A 27088-nucleotide genomic window follows, 5' to 3' on the forward strand; every position below is an offset into this window, starting at 1 on the left:
TTCATAAAATACATAAAATCCAGCTCCCTTTTCCCTTTTCCCTTCTCCCTTCTCCTTTCTTTCTTTTTTTTTTTTTTTTTTTCATGGGGTAATGTTTGATTGACATAAAAAATAGGGAGTATGACTCTCTTTATTTTTTTGGGAAAAGAAAATATGACTTTTTAAGAAGTACTCACTCCGTCTCTTAATACCCGACCTGTTTTGACCCCGGACATGTTAATCAATGCATAATTTTGATCATTAATTTTTTCAACTACATATTATAAAAACTTATAAAAATATTAATATTTTGAAAATATATATTAATATGAAGCAAACAATATATTATATATATACTAACATTTGTTTTCATATATATATATACTAGAAATAAAATAAGGTTAGAGTGAATTATGTGAATAGTGCAAAAAGTCAAACCGGACGAGTATTAAGGGATGGAAGGAGTAAAATATTAGAGTATTGTTTGGTTGACAAAAACAAGGGAAGTCACACTTTGTCTACTTCCTACAAAATAGAGGAAGTTGCTTACATATGTTCCCCCTAAGTAAGTGGAACTTCCCATGAGAATTTATTTCTGGGCCATATTTAACCAAACAATATCACCCATTTCCTAGAAAATGCTTATGCATGAAAAAAAGCTTCTTCCTAGGAAGTTCTATTTCCCACATTCAACCAAACGACCCATAATATTTTATTTTATTTCCAAAATCTGATTTTCCATTCATTTGTCGGCTAACTGGGTTGATTCTGGGCAAAAATTGATTTTGGCACAATATTTGTTTGATTTTTGCAGATCCACTATAGGAATATAGAAAACTGTGTTTTACTCACATGAGGTATTGTCCGTCAAGACTCATTGCTTCAAAACAAATGATCAACCCAAAACGAGGTCGATCAAGAATTCGATCTGTTATTTGCTTTAGTATTAATACAAAGTAGAGAGAATAAGAGTATTACAGAGTATTTTTCAACGATTAATCATCTACTCCCAAGTACGGAGTACTCCGTACTGTCTTCCTAATGTTCTTTTTCTTTTTACACATTTTAAATTTATCGGCCTTAGATTTTAAATCCAGTACAAATGTTGAAATATACTACACGCATCGGTTTGACTTTTTGCACTATTCACATAATTCACTTTGACCCTATTTTATTTCTAGTATATGAAAACAAAAGTTAACATATAATATATTGTTGGCTTCATGCCTTCATTTTGACATATATTTTCAGAATATTAATATTTCATAAGTTTTTATAATATGTAGTTAAAGATATTGGTAGTTAAAATTGTACATTGATAAACGTATCGACTCGAACCGGTGCGTGTATTATGGGACAGAGGGAGTACAATAAAGTGGAGAGATACATCATAAATAAATTTTATACAAATGACAAAAATAGATACATTTTGAATGTTCAAATTACAAATCAAAAGAAAATATAATAAAAAATAATTATTATTGAGGCAAGGAAGAAGTCTCCTCAATCCATTCCAAGCTAGGTTCACTCCAAGACCTTGGCCTAAATCCTAATTGAAAGAATAAGACCATTTCAAGTGCTTCAAAAACCTTATTTTGATCTAAAATTGTATTCCAAATTCCACTTACTATGCAATAGTTACCATTGTAAGGAGCACGGTGATGGGCAGCATGTTCGAACCGTGACACTAACACCCCTAAATCTTGTAACGTTACTACTATTGGGGGTAGCTTGCTCTTCGTTGAGTGAGACCATGCATGAAATTGTTGGCTAAACATGATACAACCCGAGAACGATCCGACAAACGCTAGTAGGGTCGGGTCATTGAGGACGAGGTTAATGGGTAGTACCGTGAAAGTTATTACCCGGGCTAATGCATGGAGGTTGTTAGCAAATTGGCGTTTTGTTATGGTCCATGGCCATTTGTGGTGCCCTTGGAAAGCATCAATTTGTCCCCCAAATAATGGGGTTGTTGCATCCCCATAGTTGTCAATTCCCCAATGGTAGACTCCAGACCCGAGATCAGCCAATGCATACCCGACTAGCCCAGCTAAGATGGGCTCGGCCCAAATATGGGAATCCGTTGAGGCAACTATGGACTTGGCTAGAGAAACTAGCAAAGTAGTGCACCCACTAGCTAACCAAGCTCGATGCTCCCATGTGGATTTTAACTCTGGATCATCGGGCTTAGGCCCTTTAGGGGTTGGAGGTTTAGCCGGTGTAGGTTTGGTAGAACTTGGTTTTACTACTATACGGGTTAAACCGGGGTTTGGTTTAACCGGGGTGGCGGCGGCGCAACGAACCCGAATGGGAATAACGCGGATAATTCGGTATCTTTTAGTAGCATATTGGTGTGATGATTTTAAGAGGCTATTTTGTTGTGGTAGGATTGACATTGGACATTTAGGTAGCAATTTTACAAGGGTGCGTAAGGGAATATATATAAGAGGATGGTACCTTGTACAAGTGGACAATATATTTTGTACATACATAGAAGCAAAATTTATTTTATTATTAAAATAAATAAATGTGGTTGTAATTGAGGAGAATTGATTTGTGGTAGCTAAGAAGATAGAAGAGATAGTGGTATGGATTAGGGATGCGTGGGACTATTTGGATGTTTTATAAAACTTTTTGGGAGGTGAATTAAGAGTCACTCATTCCTTGAGGTTAGTCATGATCATGAGTCAATATAAGCTCGTCCTTAATTAATTATTAGTATTTCATGCGTTTCAGATTAATCGTAATATACTCGTATCGTTTTGACTGGACACGCTTGTCAATGCACAACTTTGACCATCAATATCTTTAACTACATATTATAAAAACTTATAAATTTTTTAATATTTTGAAAAAATATAATAAGATTAAGCTAACAATATAATATATATTAGAAATAAAATAGGGTAAAAGTGAATTATGTGAATAATGCAAGTCAAAACGGAGCGAGTATTAAGGGACAGAGGGAGTAATTTATTTATTATTTTCATTTCTGTGTAGTTGCTACACTTGTTTTATGTACGTAGTAATAGGAAATAACCCATCTTTGTCATGCTAGACTTCCAACGGAGTACCATTTTGTACTACTCCTAAAATGTCCTGCACAGTTTTATAACCACTTATTTTAGGGGATGGCTTTGGGGAAAAAAAATGAAAATAGGAATTGAGAATTGGGCCTTGAAGGCGGGCCTCCGGTAGCCCCCTTGCTCCTAACCAAAATAAATGAACATTTACCCGGGTATAGTCAAAGCTGGCTGTAAATTTTTGGCTATACCCGGGTACAGTCAAAGCTGGTTGTACCCCCATCCAAAACGATGTCGTTTTGTGTTGTTTAAAATGAACATTAATATATTTGATAGTTCAGTAGGAACACTTGACAAGAGGGGGGGTGAATTGTTTCTTGGGAACTTGAGTAAGTTTCTTGCGGAATTTAAACAATAAAGAGACTGAGAACAATGAGCGAAGAAAGATATAAAACGGAGGAACCTTCTTGACCCTAATCAAGAAGAACCTCACTACTCTTTTGTATTAATGCAATAACTCTATTACAAATACACTCTTTAACTCGAGTTCCTCTCGAACACGAGTTCCCCACAGCAATCCCCTTCGATTACTGTGCTACTCTTTCTCTCTCTGACTTAACTCTAAGTCGCTCCTTTTCTCTTTGACTTAACTCTAAGTCACTGTTTCTCTCTTTGACTAAACTCTTAGTCGCTCTTTCTCTCTTTGACTTAACTCTAAGTCACTCAAGGATCACTCAATCCTTAAACCCAAAATACAATATGATAGATAGATTCTAGTACGTAATAAAGCTTATAGTAATAAGGAACTCAAGGAACACTCTATTTTGCCAACTGATTCTTTTAAAACGTTTAAGCTCTTTAAGATAGATTTTGTAGAAATCAGTTGTGTTTTGAAAAGCCAAAACTCTTCTCCTTTTATAGGAGAGTTTTACTTAGGGTTGGGTACCCATGTTCTCCTCAACTACCCACTAACAGTTACTGCTCAGTAACATGGGCATAGTTGGAGAGAAACAAGGGAGACCAAATCAAAACACTAAATGTACGTTAAACAGAAATACGTGGGGAGAGTTTCAAGGAACATGGAAAATCTTTTACTTGAGAAACAAGGATAATAAATCAGAATCCTATGTTTCATTTATTAATTAAATTCATTTTATTTATTAAAAAGATTTTCCAAGTTAAAACTCTTTTATAATTACAGTTAACATATTTCATTTAAAACGTACCAAAATACTTAGGTTCCTTTCGTTCCAAATTACGTATAAACAATATTAAATACTTACATAAATCCTAAACATAAACTCATATGTTGTAGTCTTCATGTTGCACCTTTAGAAGCTTCACTCGAAGACTTCCCAATTTGTTCCTTCTCTGGAACATCGAGGATCCACATAATATATGAGGATCTCGCCTTAGAAACTCGCCTAAGGATCTCGCCTTGCTTAATGATTATTTCTTCAAGGTAGTGTCTGACATGGATCAATTACTTGCTTATATTCCACGTTGCTTAGTTTATCCAACTCAGGATCTCCTTAACTTAGCATTATCCCTCTAAGGATCTCGGAACCTATTATGCAACATAACTTAACCAATTGTCAGGAGTTTGCTTTGTCATCATCAAAACTTTAGGGTCAACAATATTGGTACAAAAATGAACATTTACTATTTCGGAAATGAACAATTATTTATTTATTTGGAATGAACATTTACTATTATGGAAATGAACATTTATTTATTTATTTGGAATGAACATTTACTATTTTGGAAATGAACATTTATTTATTTATTTGGAAATAAACTACAAAAATGAACATTTACTATTTCGAAAATGAACATTTACTATTTCGGAAATGAACATTTATTTATTTATTTGGAATGAACATTTACTATTTTGGAAATGAACATTTATTTATTTATTTGGAAATAAACAATATAGGCGCTTGTAAAAACATAAAAGACCAATGAAGTGAACAATTTCATTATGATCATTAACCATATATTTATTGTGAACAAACAAATAAACAAGAAAGAACAAATAATTCAACAAAAAAGAACAAACAATATAAAAAAGAACATAAAATTCCAGAAAAAAGAACAAACAATACAACAATTATGAACAATTTTATGATGAATTTTAAAGCCAATTGAAAGAATAAACAATACAACAAGAAAGAACACACAATAAAGCAGATAATTATTATGAACAAACAAATAAACAAGAAAGAACAAATAATTCAACAAAAAAGAACAAACAGTATAAAAAAGAACATAAAATTCCAGAAAAAAGAACAAACAATACAACAATTATGAACAATTTTATGATGAATTTTAAAGCCAATTGAAAGAATAAACAATACAACAAGAAAGAACACACAATAAAGCAGATAATTATTATGAACAAACAAATAAACAAGAAAGAACAAATAATTCAACAAAAAAGAACAAACAGTATAAAAAAGAACATAAAATTCCAGAAAAAAGAACAAACAATACAACAATTATGAACAATTTTATGATGAATTTTAAAGCCAACATGAAAGAACAAACGATACAACAATAAGTTTGATGAATGAATTTAAAAAACAACAAGAAAGAACAAACAGTACAACAAGAAAGAACAAACAATACAAAAAGAAAGAATAAAAGATTAATGAAGAGTTTAATTATGAACATTAACCATATGATTATTATAAACAAACAAATAAACAAGAAAGAACAAACAATATAAAAAAGAACAAAAAATTCCAGAAGAAAGAACAAAAAATACAACAATTATGAAAATTTGATGATAAATTTAAAAAACAACATGAAAGAACAAACAGTACAACAAGAAAGAACAAACAGTACAATAAGAATGAACAAACAGTACAATAAAAAAGAACAAACAGTAGACAAGAATGAACAAACAATTCCAATATGAGCGCGTCATTTTTGGGGGTACAGCCAGAGCTGGCTGTACCTGGGTATAGCAGTTAGCGATTGAATTAATACCACTTTTTCTTGAGATTTGACGGCAAAGTACTTGTTCCGTTTTCAAATACTCTTGATACTCGTGTTTGCGCGAAGTACGTGTAAATGGGGTTAATTGTGATATTTTAGTGTTTTATGTGAGATAGTGATAATAAAGAATTGGTGTAAGTAGGGTAAAAAAGAGAAAGGAACAATAACTAATTAGTTGTTCTATGCCAAAAGAGAAAGTGTTGGAAATATTCATAAACGGTTGGAAGATAAAAGTGTTGCAAGTATTCATAAACAACTAAAATAGACAAGTGTTATAAATACTCCGTATTAAAAAACGAAAGGAGTATAACGTATATACTAAATATGTTGAAATAAGTTCAAATTAGGGATCGGTAATGCATTACAAATACGAGTACCTAACAGATTCACATGAGAAAAAAAGGGGGAAAAGGGTAACACAATAAACCCCACACACTCACATTCAAAGAGAAGGAGGCAACCAAATGGAGTCAGAACTCAGATGTGTTTGCACATGCTACCTTTAACCTCTTCTTAATGAGTGTGCTAATTGCATTATTTAATTAACTAACCAGTAACCAACCAACTAACCCCAGGCTGAGCCTCAATCATCGTCTGACTCTCCCAATTAAACTACCTCATTTTCTTCCCTCTTTTGACCCATTTTGACCCATCTCTTTCCTTTCCCTCTTCTGTATTCCACTTCAATATATAATGCATGCTACCTTATTATACACTTTTTTTTCTCTCTCTATATATATGGTTTCTCACTTTCTGTTGAGGAAGTAATTAAATATTTGCGTACATCTTTTGGTGTGTAGTTAGAACTACAAGAGCAATGATGTAAACGTCAAGATGATATATCTGAGGCACGACATGAAAAAGTCCGACTGAGCACGAACTTGTGGGTTGTGTTCGTGTTGTATTTATTTCAAAAACGCACGACAAGGCATGACATAACCAAACACGTCAAATTGATTGAAATTAGGTTTAGACAGGTAAACATTATGCCATGTCACATGGGACGGGTCTGTTAGACCTAAGACAGGGGGTTCGGCAAAAGGCACGACCCGGCATGAACCATAGTCATATTTATGTGGACGAGTTTGATCCAAGGATTTAAGTACCATACTTTTTTTTTTGTTACCACCCGTTTCACCCTTAGAGCTAATCCGCATTTGGGGCGAGTTCTGGGTGGCTAGGTTTCAGTCTCCTCCAAATTATTGTTGTGGGGGATTGAACACACAATCTTACCTACCAAGTTCAGTCTCAATCACTACTGGACCAACATGCAGCTGATAACATAATCTAAACTTTAACCAACTAATCTAATTGACATCTACATTATTATCCATGATTAATGAACATTTGTGAACATTTTAAAAAAAAATTGCAACAAAAATAAAGCATTGTCCTCTAAAGACATTGCTCAATTATGTAAAAATGTAGATCTCCTAAATATAGCATAGAAAACTAGAAGTTGATTGGTGATTTCTTTGAGTGGATTGTACAAAAAATGATATGGGCCACAAGAGGCCCGCTATGTGGAGCCTCAAAGCCATTCCTTAATCCAATTAGAAGACAGTCGCAAATTTTTGGCTATACCCGTGTATAGCCAAAGCTGGCTGTACCCGGGTATAGCCAAAGCTGGCTGTACCCCTATCCAAAACGATGTTGTTTTGTGTTGTTTAAAATGAACATTAATATACTGGTACAAAAATGAACATTTACTATTTCGGAAATAAACATTTATTTATTTATTTGGAAATAAACTACAAAAATGAACATTTACTATTTCGGAAATGAACATTTATTTATTTATTTGGAATGAACATTTACTATTTTGGAAATGAACATCTATTTATTTATTTGGAAATAAACAATATAGGCGCTTGTAAAAACATAAAAAGGCCAATAAAGTGAACAATTTCATTATGAACATTAACCATATATTTATTGTGAACAAACAAATAAACAAGAAAAAACAAGTAATTCAACAAAAAAGAACAAACAATATAAAAAAGAACATAAAATTTCAGAAAAAAGAACAACCAATACAACAATTATGAACACTTTTATGATGAATTTTAAAGCCAACATGAAAGAACAAACAATACAACAAGAAAGAACAAATACTGGTACAAAAATGAAAATTTACTATTTCGGAAATGAACATTTATTTATTTATTTGGAATGAACATTTACTATTTTGGAAATGAACATTTATTTATTTATTTGGAAATAAACTACAAAAATGAACATTTACTATTTCCGAAATGAACATTTACTATTTCCGAAATGAACATTTACTATTTCGGAAATGAACATTTATTTGGAATGAACATTTACTATTTTGGAAATGAACATTTATTTGGAAATAAACAATATAGGCGCTTGTAAAAACATAAAAGACCAATGAAGTGAACAATTTCATTATGAACATTAACCATATATTTATTGTGAACAAACAAATAAACAAAAAAGAACAAATAATTCAACAAAAAAGAACAAACAATATAAAAAAGAACGTAAAATTCCAGAAAAAAGAACAAACAATACAACAATTATGAACAATTTTATGATGAATTTTAAAGCCAACATGAAAGAACAAACAATACAACAATAACTTTGATGAATGAATTTAAAAAACAACAAGAAAGAACAAACAGTACAACAAGAAAGAACAAGCAATACAAAAGAAAGAATAAAAAGATTAATGAAGAGTTTAATTATGAACATTAACCATATGATTATTATAAACAAACAAATAAACAAGAAAGAACAAACAATATAAAAAAGAACATAAAATTCCAGAAAAAAGAACAAAAAATACAACAATTATGAAAATTTGATGATGAATTTAAAAAACAACAAGAAAGAACAAACAGTACAACAAGAAAGAACAAACAGTACAACAAGAAAGAACAAACAGTACAATAAGAATGAACAAACGGTACAATAAAAAAGAACAAACTGTCGACAAGAATAAACAAACAATATGAGCGCGTCGTTTTAGGGGGTACAGCCAGAGCTGGCTGTACCCGGGTACAGCAGTTAACGATTGAGAAGACAGTGTCCTCATAACTTTGCCTTAATGGAAGCTATCATTTTCGGCCCTATTAATAAAGCACCATAACGAATTTCTTTTAATTCTGTTTGAAGAATCTCTTAACCTTACTACAACGACATAACTCACATAAGGCGTGTTCGACGTTAGCGTTTGAGGTAACAGGTAACGTTTTGACTTATAAAATTTACTAGGTTTTGAGCCCGTTCAATGAACGGGCGATTATATAGTCATTGTTAAGCCGTATTTTAAAGTGTTGATTATATTGAGGGTTTGTGATTTTAGTGGGAATAAATGATTTATATAAAGGTGAAATTTAAAAGTTGAAAATATATAAATAAGATGGTGGATTAATATTGAGTGTTAAAGCGGGAGATGAAGTGCAAGACGTTGAATGAATATATGAATTAGTAAATTGATGTCAAAGGAGGAAGATCAAGTGGAAGAGGTGTTGAAGATGTAAAATAAATACTTCGTATAACAAACAACAAAAGGAAAAAATTTAAAAAAAAATAAAATGGATGAAAGATGGAGGTAACACGTGTGGATGAAAGATGCAGGTGACACGTGTCGTCTAACAATCAATGGTATTCATTTTTATAGATGTATAGATAAGTGTTTGCCACATTTATATTCAGTGTACTTACTCAATCTTGCTGCATTTAAGTTAAATAAATTTATGATTAAAATAAAAGTTATGTTAATTAAAATCTATGTCACAAAAGAAACTGTATTTTTATAATACATTGTTATACTTTTCGATGTTAATGTACATTAAAAAAAAAAAAAAATTGTAGGCACTAAAAGTTTATTACGAGTGGTATATCAAATTAAAACAACTAATTTGGATCGAAAACATACTATTAGCTCATTTAAATAAATCAACCCAACTAAATGACATATCAAAATTAATAAAATATAGAGTACAATTTGGGTAATAAATATTTGACTTAGTCCATATTATTAAGTACTCCCTCCGTCCCATAATATAGTGCCCGTTTGACCAAAATCACGGTTATTAAGGTAAAGTATAACATTGATAATAAAAACAATAATTATTTGTTCTTTCAAGATAAAGTACATGTTAGTTGGCTTTTATGGAAAGAGAAATTAGAGATTAAAGGTGTGTACATAATAAATAGGCCTAAAAAAGACAAAAATCAAGCACATGGGTTGAATAAAAGTCAAAAAATACAATTTTCAAAGTAAAAATTAATGGTTTAAAATAGAAATAGGCACATCATTTAGGGACACCATTTTAGAAAAACAGGCACTATATTATGGGACGGAGGGAGTAGTTACTAGTCTAAAAACATAAATCAAATAGACTGGGTTAAGATTCCCAAGTACCAAGCCAAATCCACCCCTATAAAGTAAAAGAAGGAAGTCTCCCTCTCCTACGAATAGAAAATTTTCTCTTTTAGTTGACGAGTGCATAAATTGATTTTTCTCAAAAACTCATAAAATATCTTCATATGTACTGTGTTACGTAGTTATATATGGTCAATAAGAACATCAAATTCCGCCCACTATTCTACGCGATCAAGAAAATTTGAAACGAATTCAAGCTTTATAATACCTCGTTTAGGTCTATTCAAACACAATCTTTAAACTCGGGTTGACATCTATAAACATCACACTATATTCAAACTCAGATTGACGTTGACAAATATCAATTCCAGATGTGCACGTGTCACTGTCGCTTAGAAAACAATTTATTTCATGTAAATCAATGAGTTTCAAATACAAAAAATATACCTATATTTTATGCAAAAATCAAACTGTTGCAAGCACGAGTTTCCGATATCTATCCAATGATTAAAACAGTTTTGGGCTTTCGACGCTTTGGGCTCCTAAGTCCTAACATAGCCCAAAATGGGCATGTTTTCGTCTGGGCTTACTGTTCCATTTTAATCCACCTTTCCTTCAATCGTCTTCTTCAACAATTTCAATTTTTTTCTACTGTAAAACCCTAATCAAAACCAGAGATAATTGTATATTCATCTCTCTCCTCCATTTTCAAACCTCCAAAAGAAGAAATGCGTTCAGTAATCACCAGAATCCAATCAAAACACCTTCTTAAACGCTTCGTTCCATCAATTTCTCTCTCATCACACACTCTCTCTACATCAACCGAAACCAGACCCCAGAAACTAGATCGAATCTCAAATGAGTTGCTTTCCCTCAACCCCGTGGAGCTTCACGATTACTCGATCCTATTCCGGATGAAAATGGGCCTGAAGAATGCCGGGTTAGCTTCACTCTCATCCGGGGCAGGCCCATCTGGTTCTGCCCAGCCCAGTGCCGAAGCTGAGAAAAAGGAGAAAACGTTGTTCGATGTGAAATTGGAGAAGTTTGATGCAGGGTCGAAGCTAAAGGTGATTAAAGTGGTGAGAAGTTTTACGGAATTAGGGTTGAAGGAAGCGAAAGATTTGGTTGAGAAAACTCCTGCATTTGTGAAAAAAGGGGTCACTAAAGAAGAAGGTGAAGCTATTATTGAGAAATTGAAGGCGCTTGGTGCTACCGTCGTTTTGGAATGATTCCATGTTGTAAGTGTTATTGTTTGTAGAATTGTTAATCTTTTTTTATGATATGATTAATGGTGAATCTTTATCATCATGAATGGAAGCAAAGAATATTACATGTTGCATTGCATAAATAAGCATTTGAAGTTCTGTGATTCTTTATTGCAGTGTGAATTGGCATTTCGAGTTTTCTTTCTTGTTGGATTTCGTATTGCAATAATTTTACCGATTATTGTCGTATTACTTGAATTTTTCCATAGGGGTACCTAATGAAATTACTATAACTTGGGATTAGCTAGTAGAATAGGTTTGCAAATGAGTTGTTATAGCATCTTGTTTATGGAACTAATGGTGTAGGAGCTACCAATGTAACTTATTGGAAGTGAGATGAGAGCAATAAGCATGTGAATAGACCTCTTGTAGATGCATTGAAGGTAGTTCAATGTTGATTATACACAGGGAAGTAAATAAGAAAGAAACCGCGGTTGGTGAATTGGATAAGAGGATTGGAGAATGTGAAATAGACAAGGGAAGTTATGGTGGAGAATCTGGATATAGGATGTCATAATGCTCTCTTGCACATATGTATTACAATAATGTATTACGGTGTTACGTCCTGCAATCATCATGAATGCACAACACCCCCTTGTACAAGGTTCAAGGTTGTGATCATGAGGTACTATTCCCAACTATGTTGCTCGGACTCGGGTACTCATGTCAAACGCTACAATACTGGCTTGTTCATGATAATGTTACCTCATTTTGGTCCAGAGGGATTCTCAAGTATGCACACCGCATACCTATGTGGCTATGTCTTATTGTTGAGGAGTTGATACGTATACTCAAGGTGAAATGGAGAGTTCGAATAATGTTGTTTTCCAAATCTGTGCTGCTAAATGGTTTTACTTGAAGATACCCCGCCATCTTCAGAAGTATGTTTAACCGGTACAATATTTCTGACTTTCTGTATGCTCATGCTTTCTTTCACATAGCTAACTTAGCTACGTACTGAGTCTTTCATAAACGCACCAAGCATATTGGGGCAATTGGTAATTTTACTAAAGACGAGGTCCTAGAAGGTTTTCTATACTTCAATTACATCCCTCCCACACCTCAACTTGTAAAACTTTGCACTTCTCCATATTGGGATCTTCTCTTCAAGCTGGTAACCTTACCTTGACAATCCTCCCCCCTGTTTTTACTGCTGTTCATTCTCACCTTGGCCTGCCATCTAGTGCTTAAAGTTGGTCCATGTCAGATCAGTTGTTAGCTTCTTATACGTTAGAATATCAAGTTTTGTATTCTATATACTACGTAGTAAATTACTAATAGGAGTTTGTTGTGGTAGTTTCAGCTTTTTAAGGAAGTCTTCGCTCATGTATAAACAGATAGAGTTGCTTTCCTTCTCTTTGCAATGTTATACTATGGAACTCACTTGAACATAATCATCATAATGAAAAAGTTTCCCTGAGCTGAAGATAGTACTGAAAAAAGGTTGGAAACCTCAATCGAGCATTTTATCTTACTTCCTATAATCTTGTGACTAGTTAGAAACTTGGACTTGGCTTGCGTCTATGGTTTGATGCGAAATGTACCAAATACCAATGCTCTAGATCAGAATAATATCCAAGAAGTTTAGAGGCTAGAGAATCCGATTTCTTTTGTTAAGAGTTTATGTATTTCTTTCTCCTGGTTGCTGATGGATAATGCGTGAGTAATAAGATAGTGTATAAGTACAATTCCTTTATTAGTCAAGAGGTTTTCCTTGTTCTTGTCACTTCACGTTCTACATGTTCATTTGAGAATATGATGGTGCTCAGCAGTCAGCGCCCTCATTTAGGGTTAAGAAGTTCCTTTCGTCTTGTCTGTTGCTGGTTTTCTTTCTTACACATTACAGTATGATGCAAGTGAGGACTGATGCATATTTCTTCTGGCCACCTACTCCGTGTCTTCCAATACCTTTTTGATGTCTCTCAATATTCTTTGCTCTAGATTGATTTGATCAGATATTGATGCCATCACTTTTGCCGGACATTTTTGTCTTTTGGTCGCTTTCGTGGTTTGGAAGCTGTCTTGGTGCTGAATCTGCTGATTATAATACTTCGAGTGTCAATCATTGACCATATATAGTTATCTACTGTAAAGTATGCATTTAGTTACAAAAGTTTACCCTTCTTCCACCCTCCCCCTTTTATTTCCCCCTTTCTGAACTTTTCTCTCTGATTTAAGAGCCAACTTTGGATATAGTTTGCTGTGCAAACTCTTTTGAGAGAGACAGCAGACTTATTGAAGAGTAGAACTCAGCAAAATTTATGAGCCTCCTTACTTACGTACCACGTATTACTCCGTAGATTGTACTGCTTGTACATGAATCATATTCTCGTATTTTTGGTTTTGGACGCGGCAAAATCGGATCCAAACTGACACGAGTAGGAAACATCTGAGGGGTCTTTTGATGATAGCGATTGTTGACCATTATCTCAGAGATATATTGTCACACGGTATGGAAATTACTACAGTAAATGTCTTTTTAGCAGATTTCTCTTTCACAGTTTTGCAGTTTTGTAGTCAACTTTGAACCAATGGACTCATGCTGATACAGTGATACGGATTTAGTACGATCCGTACGTTCATCTTTGCCTCCTCCTTATTTTTTTTAAAAAAACCATAATCTTCTCTTTATTCTTATTGCTTATTAGACTCTACCTGCACAATCATCCTCAAGAGCCGCACACACACAAACTGTACGTGACATGAACCGATGAACGCATTGACGGTGTAGACAATTGTATGGCTTTAGGAGTTTAGGAACTTTTTTAAAGGTGGTCTTAATTAGGGGGCAATTGTGCATGCACCTATCACATATGACATACATACCCTACCCATTAATATAAAATCCATCCACACGAATGAATTCTGGTGGGCAGCTAATTAATACTCACCAAAATCGAATGCGCCCAGAAATAGGCATTCTTTGTCCCAACTCTCAAATGTATGAACGATATTATCCCACAATAATTGTAGTACTTGTGTACTTATTATTATAATTAGCATGATTACGAGGGAGGGGCCTGATAATATTGGATCCCAAATAAACCAAGTGAATGTGGGTCCATAAGACCATAACATCCACTCGACACTTCACGCTTGGATCAACTGGTAAGGAAGTTGTTTTTTTAATTCAATCACGAGCCTCTCGTTCATTCTCAAGAAATATAACATTAGCCGGAGGTCAAATTAGTTGGAGTTTAACAGGCTCTAGGTTACCGAGTTGTGTAGATAAAAACGTGGGCCCAAAAACCAAACAGCTCCCTATGGAGTATGGGCCACAAGGCCCACAATGGATATAAATTACAAGACCTATAATTATAATATTACGGTAATATGCGATCTTAATTTTGTTTGGCAAAGCAAAGGATTCTTGTGTCGGCCGAGTTGTTGTACTCGATACGGAGTAGTATTTAACTCACCTTCTTCATTTCATCCTTTCATTTACATCATCTCTGTTGTTTTCATCCTCATTTTCCTCCAAAATTAAAATAAAAAATAAAATGGGAAACTGTGCTTGCGCATTGAAAGATTACTACACCGCCACAAACGCCACAACACCAACTTATCACCACCACCACCACAGACAACACCGTCAAGTGGTGGTAGCCGCGGAGGCGGAACAAACATCCATGATCAAAGTTGTTACTACAACAGGAGGAATCATGGAACTGTACGCACCAATCACAGTGGAACAAATTACCTCAGAGTTTCCGAACCATGGAATATTCCTTAGCCCAAACGCAGCCTTACACCCGCCTCTTTTACATAACGACAACCTCCGCCCTGGCCAACTCTACTACCTCCTCCCTCTCACCCTCTCCTCCTCCGCTGCCACGACAACCACCGTCAGTATGAATAACAACGTGGTATCTACGCCTTATCGAATGTCAGTTGACTCAGCTCCGAAAGTTGTGTACAAGAAACAACAACCCGACACGGTGGCGGTTCCGAGGTATAGTAATAAGGGTAGTTCCGGTGTTTGGAAGGTGAGGTTGGTTATAAACCCGGAACATTTGTCTGAAATTTTGTCTCAAGATAATAAAACTCAACAGTTGATTGAAAGTGTTAGGACCGTCGCAAAGTGTGGGAGTGGTACGACTACTAGTACTGTCACCGGTGGTGCTAAAACGCCGTCGTCGTCATTGTCGTCGTTGTTGTCGTCGGCCGGGAGTTCTAGTACTCCTAATTATTCTGATGAGTGTTCATTTTGACGTTTAATAAATTGTATGCTTTTATTATTGGTCCATACTATGTAAGAGGGTTAATTAGAGACTTAATTAGAGGTATGTATGTCTATGTCATATGGTTAGGTGTTAGCAGAATTTATACATACTAGTAGTAATTTTATGGTTTTTGCATAAACACGTTCAAACATTCTCTAATTGATGAATCCGTATTACTTTCTCTGTTTTAAAAAAATTGCAACACTTTGATTTGTACGTTTGCAAGATACAATTTTGACCATAATTATCTCGAATTATCTTGTTCTAAGCTAATCTTAAATTTTAATATTATGAAAGTATATAATGAGATCAATTCAACGATATTTTACTCGATAACATTTGCTTTTAATAAATTAGTCAAATATATGGTCAAAATTGATGTATGAATAGTGACAAAACTAAAATTGTTGTAATTTTTTTGAAACAAAGGAAGTAGTATAATTTTTTTTGTTCAAGTAGCTTTTTAAGACATATTTCAGATACATTTTTTCGGTATAATGTTTTGTGACGGTTTTTTGTACATTCTTAGTGATGTATATATGCCCTTATATACAATGGTGATGAGATGTTTAAAGTTTCGGTACCTTTTGAATTACTAAAGGTGTTTTATGGCAAACAACAGTTGTTTCTTGTTTGAACGTATTCCTAATATTTATGTAATTATGTTTATGTTCTTTATTTTTAACACTTCCATATACGGAGTACTATATAATATCCTTAAATAAATCCAAAAATTGTTATTTGAGCAGGGGTTAATGGAGAATGCAGCAAACAAGAATAAAATCTAAATCTCACAAGAAAGGAATGTGGGGATCCCACAAATCTTTTAGGGGGAAACAAATTATCTCAATCAGTATTAGTCCTCTATATATCTTTATACCCCGTACATGTTTTGTTATTTTTGGTGCTATATATCTTTCAAAGTGGACAAATATTAGCTCTGCAGTTTAATTTTAATGCACACGTATATTTGCATATTAATATCTTCTGCAGATTTTTTTTTTTTTTTTTTTGCAGTGGATACAAACAAGCCATACAACAAGCCCCATTACTATCGGCCTTAGCTTGATTCATGGGAGATACAACTAACTTTATTAGACCCTTTGACCTTACTAAGCTAGTACAAGGCATACAGTAAGACTCTAGACTATTAGCACTCGACTCAATAATTCTAGAGAAAGACACACTACACCTATTCAGATACAAAGGGAGCTCAACGGTATTATAGAAAGACACCAACAAACACTTCTTTTTTGTGCGACCAGAGACTTCCAAAGAAGGGGCAACAAACTTCCTCTTCATTCCCATTTGATACCTGCAACCAAATCCAACATGAGAATGGTTTCCAGAGACTTGATTCCTTATACACATTCGCTTTCTCGGGTTGGCGATCCTCTCTTGAAGGCTGGTGTTCTTCGCTTTTCCCAAATTCGATAGAGCCTGCTTTCGACCTTGTTGATAATTAAAATGATTATCTGTTAGGCCACTCGAAGCTTCACTATCTGCAACCTCTTCCATGGACACTTCATATGTCCCTGTTAATGATTTTTCCTTAGCTTGCCTTTTCGAGCACTCAAGGGTGCTCTTACCATCACCTTTAAGGTCCTGAAAATAAGGTCCTGAACTTACAGGAACTTATCTGAACTTACAAGAACTTATCTGAACTTATAGGACTTGAAAATAAGGTCCTATAAATTGAAGAGAACAAGACCTCATTTTGCATCTCTATAAATAGCAAGATTGCGTGTATTATATTTGACTTATTTTGTTTGAATGTACTTATCTTTTTGAACCTTTTATTTTTGTAATTATGTAATTTGTTTGTGAAATTTTCTTAAAAAGTTATTAGTCATAAATTGTCTGAAAATAAACTAGTTAAATTTATTTGAAATTATTTTCTCTGATGTAAACGAATAAAAAGTTGAATATAACAAAGTCTAATCGGGTTTACCATTTGTTTATAATATTATAAATAAAGTTGACGATGCTTTTAATTACATTCGTTAATCACCCGATTCATCCGCAGATGATGGATTGGTCGGGTGTGGATGGAGGTAAATCGGGTGATGGATGAGTCCGGTGACGGATGGACCGTTGGCGGATGGAGGCGGATGAAGCACCACCCGATCCATCTCCCTATCACCACACACCCCTAAGTTTAGGGATTTATTCTCTTTATCTAGTCTAATCTAACTTTTTTTAGTTTCTGTTTTAGTTTAGTCTGATTCTCCTTGACTTGGTCTGATTCGGTTTAAAATTTTCTTGCTCAAATCTGGTCTAAAATTTTCTTATTTGAATTGATTTAGGAAAAATTGACAGGAATAATCTCAACCATATATGGTCGTTCAGCACAAAATAATCCTAACTATAAATTATTTCAGAATTCCCAACTATGTTTGGTGCCTTCAAAAAATGATCACACTTAACTTTAAACCGGTTTAACAGGTTGAGATTATTCTAAACTTAAACATAATTGGAATTATTTTGAGCGGAACGACGAGATTCTTGCCGTCAATTTTTCGTTTGATTTTTAAAATAATGAGCAATCACCAGAGCCGTTCCGAGTTAATCTCAATAGTTGGGAAAAAAATTCAATTAAATGGCAATTTCGTAAATAACTGATGATTTTATTACGAAATGGCCATTACATGTAGGTTAAAGTACAGTGACATGTCATCAAACGTGGGCCACATGTACGGTCATTATTGTATTTTTATAATACCATCAACAACTATAATACGCAGTCAACAACTCACAATACAAAATAAGTTTCTATTAATAAACAATCTACAACTATAAATATACAGTCAATCACTTACAAATAAACAATATTTTATTTTAGTAATTCATCAGCAATCATAAAATATACAGTCAACGACAAGTGGTATAAAATCAACATCGAATAATATGCAATCAATAACTACAAATATATAGTACTAGTCGTATATGCACGCGATGCGTGCGAATATAAGAAGTTGATTTGTGCTATTACATTTAAATCTGAAATAACATGTAAAAAATAAAATATAAATGCGATACGTGCGAATATAAGAAACATATAAGTTAGATATAGCCGAATGCTTATAAACAGGTTGATTAAAATAATAAGAATTTATTCAAGGGGATAGATTGATTAAAATGATTTTTTGGGCTTTTACATTTGGTTAGGTTGTCATTGAATTCTCTATTCTATAAGTGTTGGAGGGTATTTTAGTAATTCAAATGGGACACCAAAAGTGGATTTACTAAAATAACCTCACCTCTTCACTTATATAATAGAGAAGATAACACTGTAACACCTAAGTACCTAACATTATACCACCTACAATTTTCAAGCAAATATTTACAAAAATGCCATTTAATTGAATTTTTTTTCAATCATTGAAATTAACGGAAGAAAAAAAAAGGCGTAAGGTCGTTTGGGAAAGCTTTTAGTTTAGCGTTTTCTGTGTTTCCGTTTTTTTTTTTTACATTTTCGCCTTCCTCCAAAGTTCTCCTTCTCCGGTGCTCTCTCTATCTCAGCAAGACAGCAAGTGGCCTAAAATGGGAAATGCAGTTTCGGCACGCCGTAAGTAAAAATGGAGGGAGTGGCGGAGAGAACAACCAAAAGGAAACAGGTGAGCAATTATCATCTGAAATTAATTTTATTTTATTTGAATTCTAATTATAGAAGGGAAACTGGGGAAATATTGGGTTAATTTTTCTTACAGAATTTAGTGGGTGATGTTATTATGGTAGATTTTAGAGAAGAAGAAAGTTGTTGATGGGTTGATCAGGGCTGCTTCTTCACTCAAAAACCCTCTTGCTCCTTTTTCCGAATTCCTCAATTATAATCTCCAAGGTAATTATATTTCACTTCAATTTTTTTGTATCTTTTAATTCTGGGTATTGAGAAATTGTTATGAAAATTTGTGATTCCTATGAACAACGAGATCGTCAATTGGAAACGGCGGTTTTAATCTGAACATTGGAGAAGGTGGAAATCGACTGGAACACACATTTTTAATAGATTATGTTATCTTGAGACATTGTTTAATCAATAGCTCAATGTGCCGATGATACATTCGCAAAAATAATTGGTTTGATTACCACGAGGAGGGCACAGGAAAAATCCTGAATAGAAGCTTATACTCCATCTGGCTTGTTTTCAGCTTTGCTAGGATAGTATAGAAAGCTTGAATATTGATGAAATTAGATTGGCCTACTTTGGTAAGAAAGGGTGCTTGGATTTTCTAAGGATATAATTTTGAGGGATTAGATACTAGATGGATATTATTCAGCTTTTGAATTTAAGAAATTTACTGTAGTTGTGAATGTGGTTGTGAATTTGGATGTATGAGGGATCTCCACGGGTTTACTAGTCTAGACGAGCTATCGTTACTGTAAATTTGTTGTGAGTATTATTCAAGAATGTAGGTGGTAGAGTGAGGGTAGAGACTCAGTGAAACAGGAGTATAACTTCCAGAGCAAGGACTAAATGAGCTCCTCACTTGTCAAGTCACAAGTGACCCTGGAAACCATTTTTCCTGTAAATGATTACAGAAAGTGAGGGCCTTTTTTTGGACTTCGTGATTTCTGTAACTCTGGAGTGAAGTAGAGGATTTATTTTCTACCCTTCTGCTGTTGTACCTTGTAGTGCTTAATAAAGTAAGGAATGACCAAATGAGTGCTCGTCACACTACTGCTTGCTGTGGAATTGTCTGTGACTGTTAAGAGGGATGAAGGAGGAGATTTTATCTACAAGAGGCTGAAAATTTGGCTTGTATTTGAAAGGGAACTTAAGGTCTTGTTAGTATTGAATTTACTTTTAAATATGCAGATTTTTACTTAGACTAATAGTATAGTATTGCTGTATCAACAATCAAATTCACATTCTACGCTTGATGGTTGATACTAGATTAATGTATCTTCAAGTATTATGGAATATGGAAAATGCAATAAAAACCTTCAGCTGTTCTTGTGCTGGATTACGGAAGGAATTTCTTATCCTCCAAACAGTTGAGATTGGCGTTTGAGGGCTACTTGTCGGATCTCTCCTTGTTGTAGTTCTCTAAGATGCATTTTGACACTGATCATGCTAACTAAAAAGGATCCTGCATTTGCAAAACTGGCAGTAACCTTCATCCATGGAATGAAGGTGGTTGCTCAATATTACAGTTTTGTGCATTACTCTTTGAACTGGTGCTTCTCTAGCTACCTTGCATGATTCTCTCTGTATTTCTACCATACATCATGTATTTCTTCATGCTAGAGAAACACCCATTTCTTTTAGAAAAAACATTTTCAGTAATAGCTTTGTGTGTTGGAGGCAATTAATTTAGCACAATGTTCAATGATACTTAAGGAGTTGAGGTGTATTTGGTATTGAAACTATATTGACAAGCAAAGTCGAGGGTGATGAGATCCCACATGAAAATGTTTAATGTGAGTTGTCCCATATTGGAGATCATGATAGATTGCCACGTACGGTTTGGGATGGAACCTACTCATAATCTTAAAGTGGGTAATGCTCCTCCTCCGTGATAGGTGCGGCCCAAGCAATTTGTAATCACTAGGCGCGCCTTAATTAAAATTAAAATATTTGGGGTATAAAAGAGTCATACGCGCCTTGATGCACCTCTTAGAAATTTTCTCAACTAGGCCAATAAAGGCGCTTGGCCCCTATTGCTTCAGTGCCTAGATGCACCTTTTTATGCATTGGCCAGCCCCCCAGGACGGCAGGACCATTTGACAAAGTCAACATGGGACAAAGAAGTTAAATAAAATCAGCACTGTCTGTCTAGGTGACACAAATCAAAGTTGGAAATTCATACTTGCTGTTAATGCAATGTTTAATATTGTACGAATTGCGAAGTATGAAGTATTTGTTGCCATTTCAGTATATTGGATGGTCTTCAATTAATGTCTTGGTTTGGCTGAATACCATTTTTTGAGAAGTGCTCTATTGTAGTCTATTAAATTGAGATCATTTTCCGTGTTTACTTTTTATATCAATGAACAATTCATCTGAGAACTATATATTCTAAAGAAATATATGTTTTGTGGAAGTAGAGTTGAGTTTGGCTTTTGATGATTCTGGTGCATACTACCAAATTTACATCTGACTTACACTGATATCTTCATTTCTATGTCAATATGGCTATAAAAGGTCTCTGTTTGAGCTTGGAGGGAGGACATGGAGCCAAGTTATCGCGTTCCTTGAAGCAGTATGTTCTGAATCTGGTTAAGGTATACTTCTTTTCTGTTTGCTGTCATCCATTTTCTCGTGAATAAGGTATCACATGATGTAGACTCTTTTTGCTTTATTTTGTTTTCCCTTCATTTTGCTTGTTAGAAAAATTAAGTAATCCTGCTAGATTTCATCCCTGGCCTCACATACCCAGTCAGCTTACATAATATTACCTGTTCATGCCATATGGATTATTGAAGAGTGATGATGCATTTAAGAACAGGGAAGGTTGTTACTAATACTTGACTAAATCTTCTATATCAGTGTTACATACCCATACAGGAATGTCGTACAGATAATATGAATGATTATACTTTATGTTTGCAGCAAAACATGCAGCAACATTATGGAGATGAGTGGCCCAAAGAAGAGAAAGTGAAATGTCGAGATATGGTTGCTCCAGAGGCGCGCTACATATTTGTATATGAAGTTCCAACTCTGGTTAGCAGTACTGAGAAGAGATTGATGCCTACAAATGAGCACAAGAATGATGTTGTTGGGTTTGTGCACTACCGTTTTATAACAGAGGAGGAGCTTCCAGTTCTCTATGTATATGAATTGCAACTTGAGCCACGCATACAAGGCAAAGGACTTGGGAAGTTCTTGATGCAACTTCTAGAGCTGATTGCTCGAAAGGTGGTTTATTTGTCTGTTTATTTACTTCAAGTTCTATCGTCTATATCTGACTGGTATTTCAATTATTAACATATGACAATTAAGAATATATCTTGAACTTTGCATATCATTGTCATACACATAATATCACAACAATTAAGAATATATTTTGAACTTATGCATTGTGGTGTTGGAAGCAAGAATTTGAACTGTGTTCTTCGGCTTCTTCCATAGAATGTCAAAATTTTGTTTAATTTACTTATTTTTAGTATTAGTAGTATATGTGATTATGTGCTTTTTTGCCTTCCCAGATATTGTGTAATTTTGGCCTTTTTCCCTGTCTTTTTCACTTGTGCAGAATTGTATGGCTGCTATAGTGCTTACAGTTCAGAAGGCAAACTTATCAGCTATGTTTTTCTACACCAGTAAGTTAGGGTAAGTTTTTTATGGTGTTTGAGTGTTTGTTTGGTATGTCTACCAGTTTTTTGTAAAAATAATCAGTGTAATGTTCAATGAACCCCCAAAAAAATTGCGTCAACCTGTGATTCTCCTGACAACATATGTATCTTAATGAGGTGCACCATCTAGTAATGAAATGTTTTTAACATCTTTGACTAGTAATGCTGAAGTGAATTACTCTAAAGGGATCAGAATTCTGGACTGGGTAAACCAGAATTCTCTAGGCTTATGTGAAGGATTTCTTAAGGAACAGGATTGCTAGTCTGCAAGACTGCAAAAATGGGTTTTTAGGGACAACACTAGTAATGTTTATTGTGGCACAATCTTACATAAGAGTATGGCTAAATGGCTTACATGTTTGTTATTGAATACCTAATAGGATAGTCAAAGTGTTCTATTTTGTTTTTAATTTTACATCAATCTTTACCTAATAGGATACTTTACTTGGTTGAGGACAATTTTGACAATTTACTTGGTGTCAGTCTGTCAGATAACAAGAAGTTATGGAGTAGTTCGTAATGCTTTTTCTTTTAAGGGGATCATAATGCTTTTATTTGCCCAATAGCTCACTTTACAAAACCTATGGCTTGGTTTCTTAAAAAGAAATTCCACATAACCACCTTTGTGGCAGATTACCAAAGTATCCTTATTACTATGTACTCCGTAGTTGTTTGGTTGACGTGAAAAAGCACAGAAAGCTATACTTCATGAAGATTAAAAAAGACAAAATAAAAGTGTAACAATTAGTTTACAAATACGTAGGATGTTATAATTTTTGTTAAGCTTACCTACCTGTTTAATGCCCAGAATGAGTGGAATTTCCTGTGGTTCAGTTAAGCAGTATTTTTTGTTTTGGCATTTGTATGGAAGTGTAACATACTTGATACTACATCAAACTAAGCAGCTCCAGGGTAAAAAGAAATTCTTATTTTTCCGTGTCAAGCATATATAATGCGAAGTAGTATGTTCTTTTTGGGGTGAGATTTGCTTGAAATGGGAATTCTTTATCTTACTTTTATACAAATTGTCATTGCAGTTATTGTATATCAAGTATGTCGCCATCAAGAGTTGATCCACTGGTATGGCCACACAATTTTTACTTAATGCCTGCAAATCTCTTTCAGGATATTGGTTGTTTAATTTATCCTGGTTAAGCTAGTACCTCTTTGCTGTTGTTTGCAGGTAGGATTACGTAAGAATTATGAGATCCTTTGTAAATCATTTGATCAGGAAGCTAAAAACAAGTTTGAGGTACTTTTAGTATTTAGCTGTATTCTGTCTTGTTAGCATGTCATTTAGCAACCACCTTCCTACAAAACTACCAAACTCCAATTACACCTTATAAGTGTAGAACACAATGATAATCTTGTTGACGTATTTTCATCAGGACATGTTTTCTTTAGTGTCTCTCTTTTTGTTGCTTGTCTCTTTCTTTTTTTACTGTGACTTTCAACCTACATTTTTGTTTAATGTCATGCATGAGTGCATGATCATGCTGCATTAAGAATAATTAGTGGAGTTGTAGGCTTCTGAAAGCTTTAAGTGACAAGTAGTTGAAACTGAAATAGGAAGTTCAAAATTGCTTCCACTGCAAGTCAACAAGTTTATATTGTAGAAGCTTATGGATAAGACAAGTATCACTCAGAGCCAACTCAGCATCTGCTTGGCATGGATTACCTTGCCACATCCCTCATCATAGATCAACCTTATTTGATATTCTTCACAAATTCTTTGTTTGTCTAAGTTACATGCTTGCTTGGTAGAATGTCGTCAAGATCATGGTCTTCTTGTACTAGCCAATGTTGCCATTTGGTGGACTGGAAATTTCCTTTTTCTTGGTTGATTGGGGAGTGAGGTTTTTTAAAATATGTTGACGAAAAATCTGCTTTTGTAGGTTTTTGTTATTCCATACTCCAGTTTCCCAATAAGGCTCCGTTTGGTTTGATGTAAATCGTTTTCAATGTAAAATGATTTTCCATGGAAAACATTTTTCAATAGAAAATATAATTCCAAACTAGTTTTCCTTTGTTTGGTTCTTTGAAAGAAAATGGGAGTAGATGGTGAAGATTGAGGGGAAGAAAGAAGAGGGAGGTAAGGAAGAAAGGTGGAAAAGTGGTTTCCTTCCCTTTCAAGTGGAAAAGGTTTTTCCACATTCGATTGAGTTGTGGAAAATTGTTTTTCATCCCTTGCCAAACCAAACAACGTAAAATGAATGAAATTAGGAAAATCGTTTTCCATGAAAACGTTTTACACTCTACCAAACGGAGCCTAAATTAGTACGAGTAATAATCAGTACCCAACCTTATTAGCCTGTAAAGCTCAAATATTCTACCTTTATACGAGTATGAGGCAATTAGATATGTACAGTATTACTCGTAGTTGGCTTGGTATCGATAGATACCAACTGCCTCAGTGGACTTCTAGGCATGGCCATAGGCCCGTTATCTTTATTTAAACAAACAGGGTGTTCCTAGGTATGACTGCTAAACTGTAGGAAGAAAATTCATCCCCCATTTATTCGGAAGGAAAAAAAAAAAATTGGGTTAATTGTCATATGGAGCATCCAATATCTATTTGATCATTGCTAAACTGTACCCATTGACTAGGTGCACCTTTTGAGTCCTGAACAAAATACGTATTGTGGTCAATTCACTGGTGCGTTCTATTCACCTGATTTTCACTTATTTTTCCGAATTTTTTTATATGAACTTATCTCAACTTTCTTATCTGAACTTAAATGAAATTATCTGAACTTATCTGAACTTAACAATAGCTGTGTTGTCTCAATCATGTTTACTTGTTCAGGTTTCTTCAAATCTCAGTTTGAGCTGATCAATGATTTCTGGTCTTCTGGTGCAGTAATCTGATATGGTTACTTGGTGTTGCTTAGCAAGAGTGGCGGCAGGGGCAGCGGCACTTACTACCAAGTTCACTGGGTTTTCACTAATTTTTACTGAAGATTTGAAGCTTTAGATATCGAGGCACTCGTTTAATTCAATGAATAAAGTATGGTAAATAGCTCTAGATATTAGATTATACGGTGTTGATTAGCCGGAAAAGGGAATAGTGGTCATCCCTATACTAATGCTGTATATACTTTACAAACTGCAAACTGAAATCTGTGTTCAGAAATCTGTGTTCTTCCATCTTGTGCCGAAATCTGTGTTCAGAAATCTGTGTTTATACATAGCAAGAGTTTTCTTTTTGCTCATTTCTGTGGAAAGTTTAAAATGAGCAAAACAGAGTAGTAAAAACTAAATCATCAATTGGTTAGTTTTGGGCCCACGTCAAAATTATAGAGGCTTGAAGTTTTATTGCTAAAGATTTTCTTGTTGAAAAAATAAAACCAAGAGTTGCAAGATTTCTCAAAATCGTAACAGAAATGTTATCCTACAACAAAGTTGCAAGATATACGATTATGCCAGAATTAGAAATCTTAATTGTGCTTATTTACTTAATAAAAAAGAATTAGTACTTTTTATTGCTACCGCCATTGGAGACTTTGTGCTTTACGTTCGTCATCATTAAAACTAAGAAGAAAAAAACATAATTTGATGATTTTTCGACTTCTGATTTGCTCCAAATATTAGGTATAGAAAAAATTTATGAAAAAATTAGCAGCTATTACAAAAGGTTAGTGGTTAATGGGTCGATTGTCGTATCGATCACCCATTCACCCTTAAGCAGATTCGATCCATGAGAGATAAGCAAATTTCTTTAGCAAGAGGGCCATGCTATGATTAAATTGATGACCCCAAAAAGTTCTTCATTAACTAGATGTGTATGTCTAATTCTAGTAACAATGTGAATCAAAATTACGGCAAATGATTCTTCCAAAAATCAACTTTGAAAAATGTTGATTTCTTTAAAAGAACTGTATTTTTTTCCTTAAAATAATCACATCCCAAAATCACGTATCGATCAGTGTTATTAATGGT

At 34.2% G+C, this 27088-nt stretch overlaps 3 protein-coding genes across 7 annotated transcripts; 2 read left to right on the plus strand and 1 right to left on the minus strand.

Moving 5' to 3' along the window:
- Positions 1 to 1355: 1355 nt before the first annotated feature.
- Positions 1356 to 2410, minus strand: LOC110782171 (fatty acid desaturase 4, chloroplastic). The gene has a single exon (XM_021986290.2). The coding sequence runs from the start codon at positions 2373 to 2375 to the stop codon at positions 1458 to 1460; it is 918 nt and encodes a 305-aa protein (XP_021841982.2). The 5' UTR covers positions 2376 to 2410; the 3' UTR covers positions 1356 to 1457.
- Positions 2411 to 10966: 8556 nt separating this feature from the next.
- Positions 10967 to 17590, plus strand: LOC110782173 (uncharacterized). 2 transcript variants are annotated; one of them, XM_021986295.2, is made up of 2 exons: positions 10967 to 11597; positions 16865 to 17590. In XM_021986295.2, exon 1 carries the CDS (start codon positions 11088 to 11090, stop codon positions 11586 to 11588), a length of 501 nt encoding a protein of 166 aa, XP_021841987.2. In that variant the 5' UTR covers positions 10967 to 11087; the 3' UTR covers positions 11589 to 11597; positions 16865 to 17590. The 2 variants fall into 2 exon arrangements, with proteins under 2 accessions (XP_021841987.2, XP_056693711.1); XM_056837733.1 differs by lacking the exon at positions 16865 to 17590 and adding an exon at positions 16597 to 16822.
- Positions 17591 to 19267: 1677 nt separating this feature from the next.
- LOC110782172 (uncharacterized) lies at positions 19268 to 26361 on the plus strand. 4 transcript variants are annotated; one of them, XM_021986291.2, is made up of 9 exons: positions 19268 to 19464; positions 19586 to 19688; positions 21996 to 22075; positions 22404 to 22712; positions 23050 to 23126; positions 24187 to 24229; positions 24333 to 24401; positions 25757 to 25805; positions 25956 to 26361. In XM_021986291.2, exons 1-9 carry the CDS (start codon positions 19426 to 19428, stop codon positions 26015 to 26017), a joined length of 831 nt encoding a protein of 276 aa, XP_021841983.1. In that variant the 5' UTR covers positions 19268 to 19425; the 3' UTR covers positions 26018 to 26361. The 4 variants fall into 4 exon arrangements, with proteins under 4 accessions (XP_021841983.1, XP_021841984.1, XP_021841985.1 ...); XM_021986292.2 differs by having other exon boundaries at positions 19269 to 19464; positions 26010 to 26361; XM_021986293.2 differs by lacking the exon at positions 25757 to 25805 and having other exon boundaries at positions 19272 to 19464.
- The last annotated feature ends 727 nt before the right edge of the window (positions 26362 to 27088 follow it).

Source organism: Spinacia oleracea, chromosome 2 (assembly GCF_020520425.1).
Source record: "Spinacia oleracea cultivar Varoflay chromosome 2, BTI_SOV_V1, whole genome shotgun sequence".
Lineage (NCBI taxonomy): Eukaryota > Viridiplantae > Streptophyta > Magnoliopsida > Caryophyllales > Amaranthaceae > Spinacia > Spinacia oleracea.

What these genes read in the sequence shown, in the direction of transcription:
- LOC110782171 (XM_021986290.2), bottom strand. Translation starts at nt 2,375, where the DNA reads ATGTCAATCCTACCACAACAAAATAGCCTCTTAAAATCATCACACCAA.
- LOC110782173 (XM_021986295.2), top strand. Translation starts at nt 11,088, where the DNA reads ATGCGTTCAGTAATCACCAGAATCCAATCAAAACACCTTCTTAAACGC.
- LOC110782172 (XM_021986291.2), top strand. Translation starts at nt 19,426, where the DNA reads ATGGAGGGAGTGGCGGAGAGAACAACCAAAAGGAAACAG. An exon ending in GAACAACCAAAAGGAAACAG is followed by an intron (nt 19,465 to 19,585) that starts GTGAGCAATTAT and finishes TTATTATGGTAG; the next exon opens with ATTTTAGAGAAGAAGAAAGT. An exon ending in GTATTGTGGTCAATTCACTG is followed by an intron (nt 25,806 to 25,955) that starts GTGCGTTCTATT and finishes TTACTTGTTCAG; the next exon opens with GTTTCTTCAAATCTCAGTTT.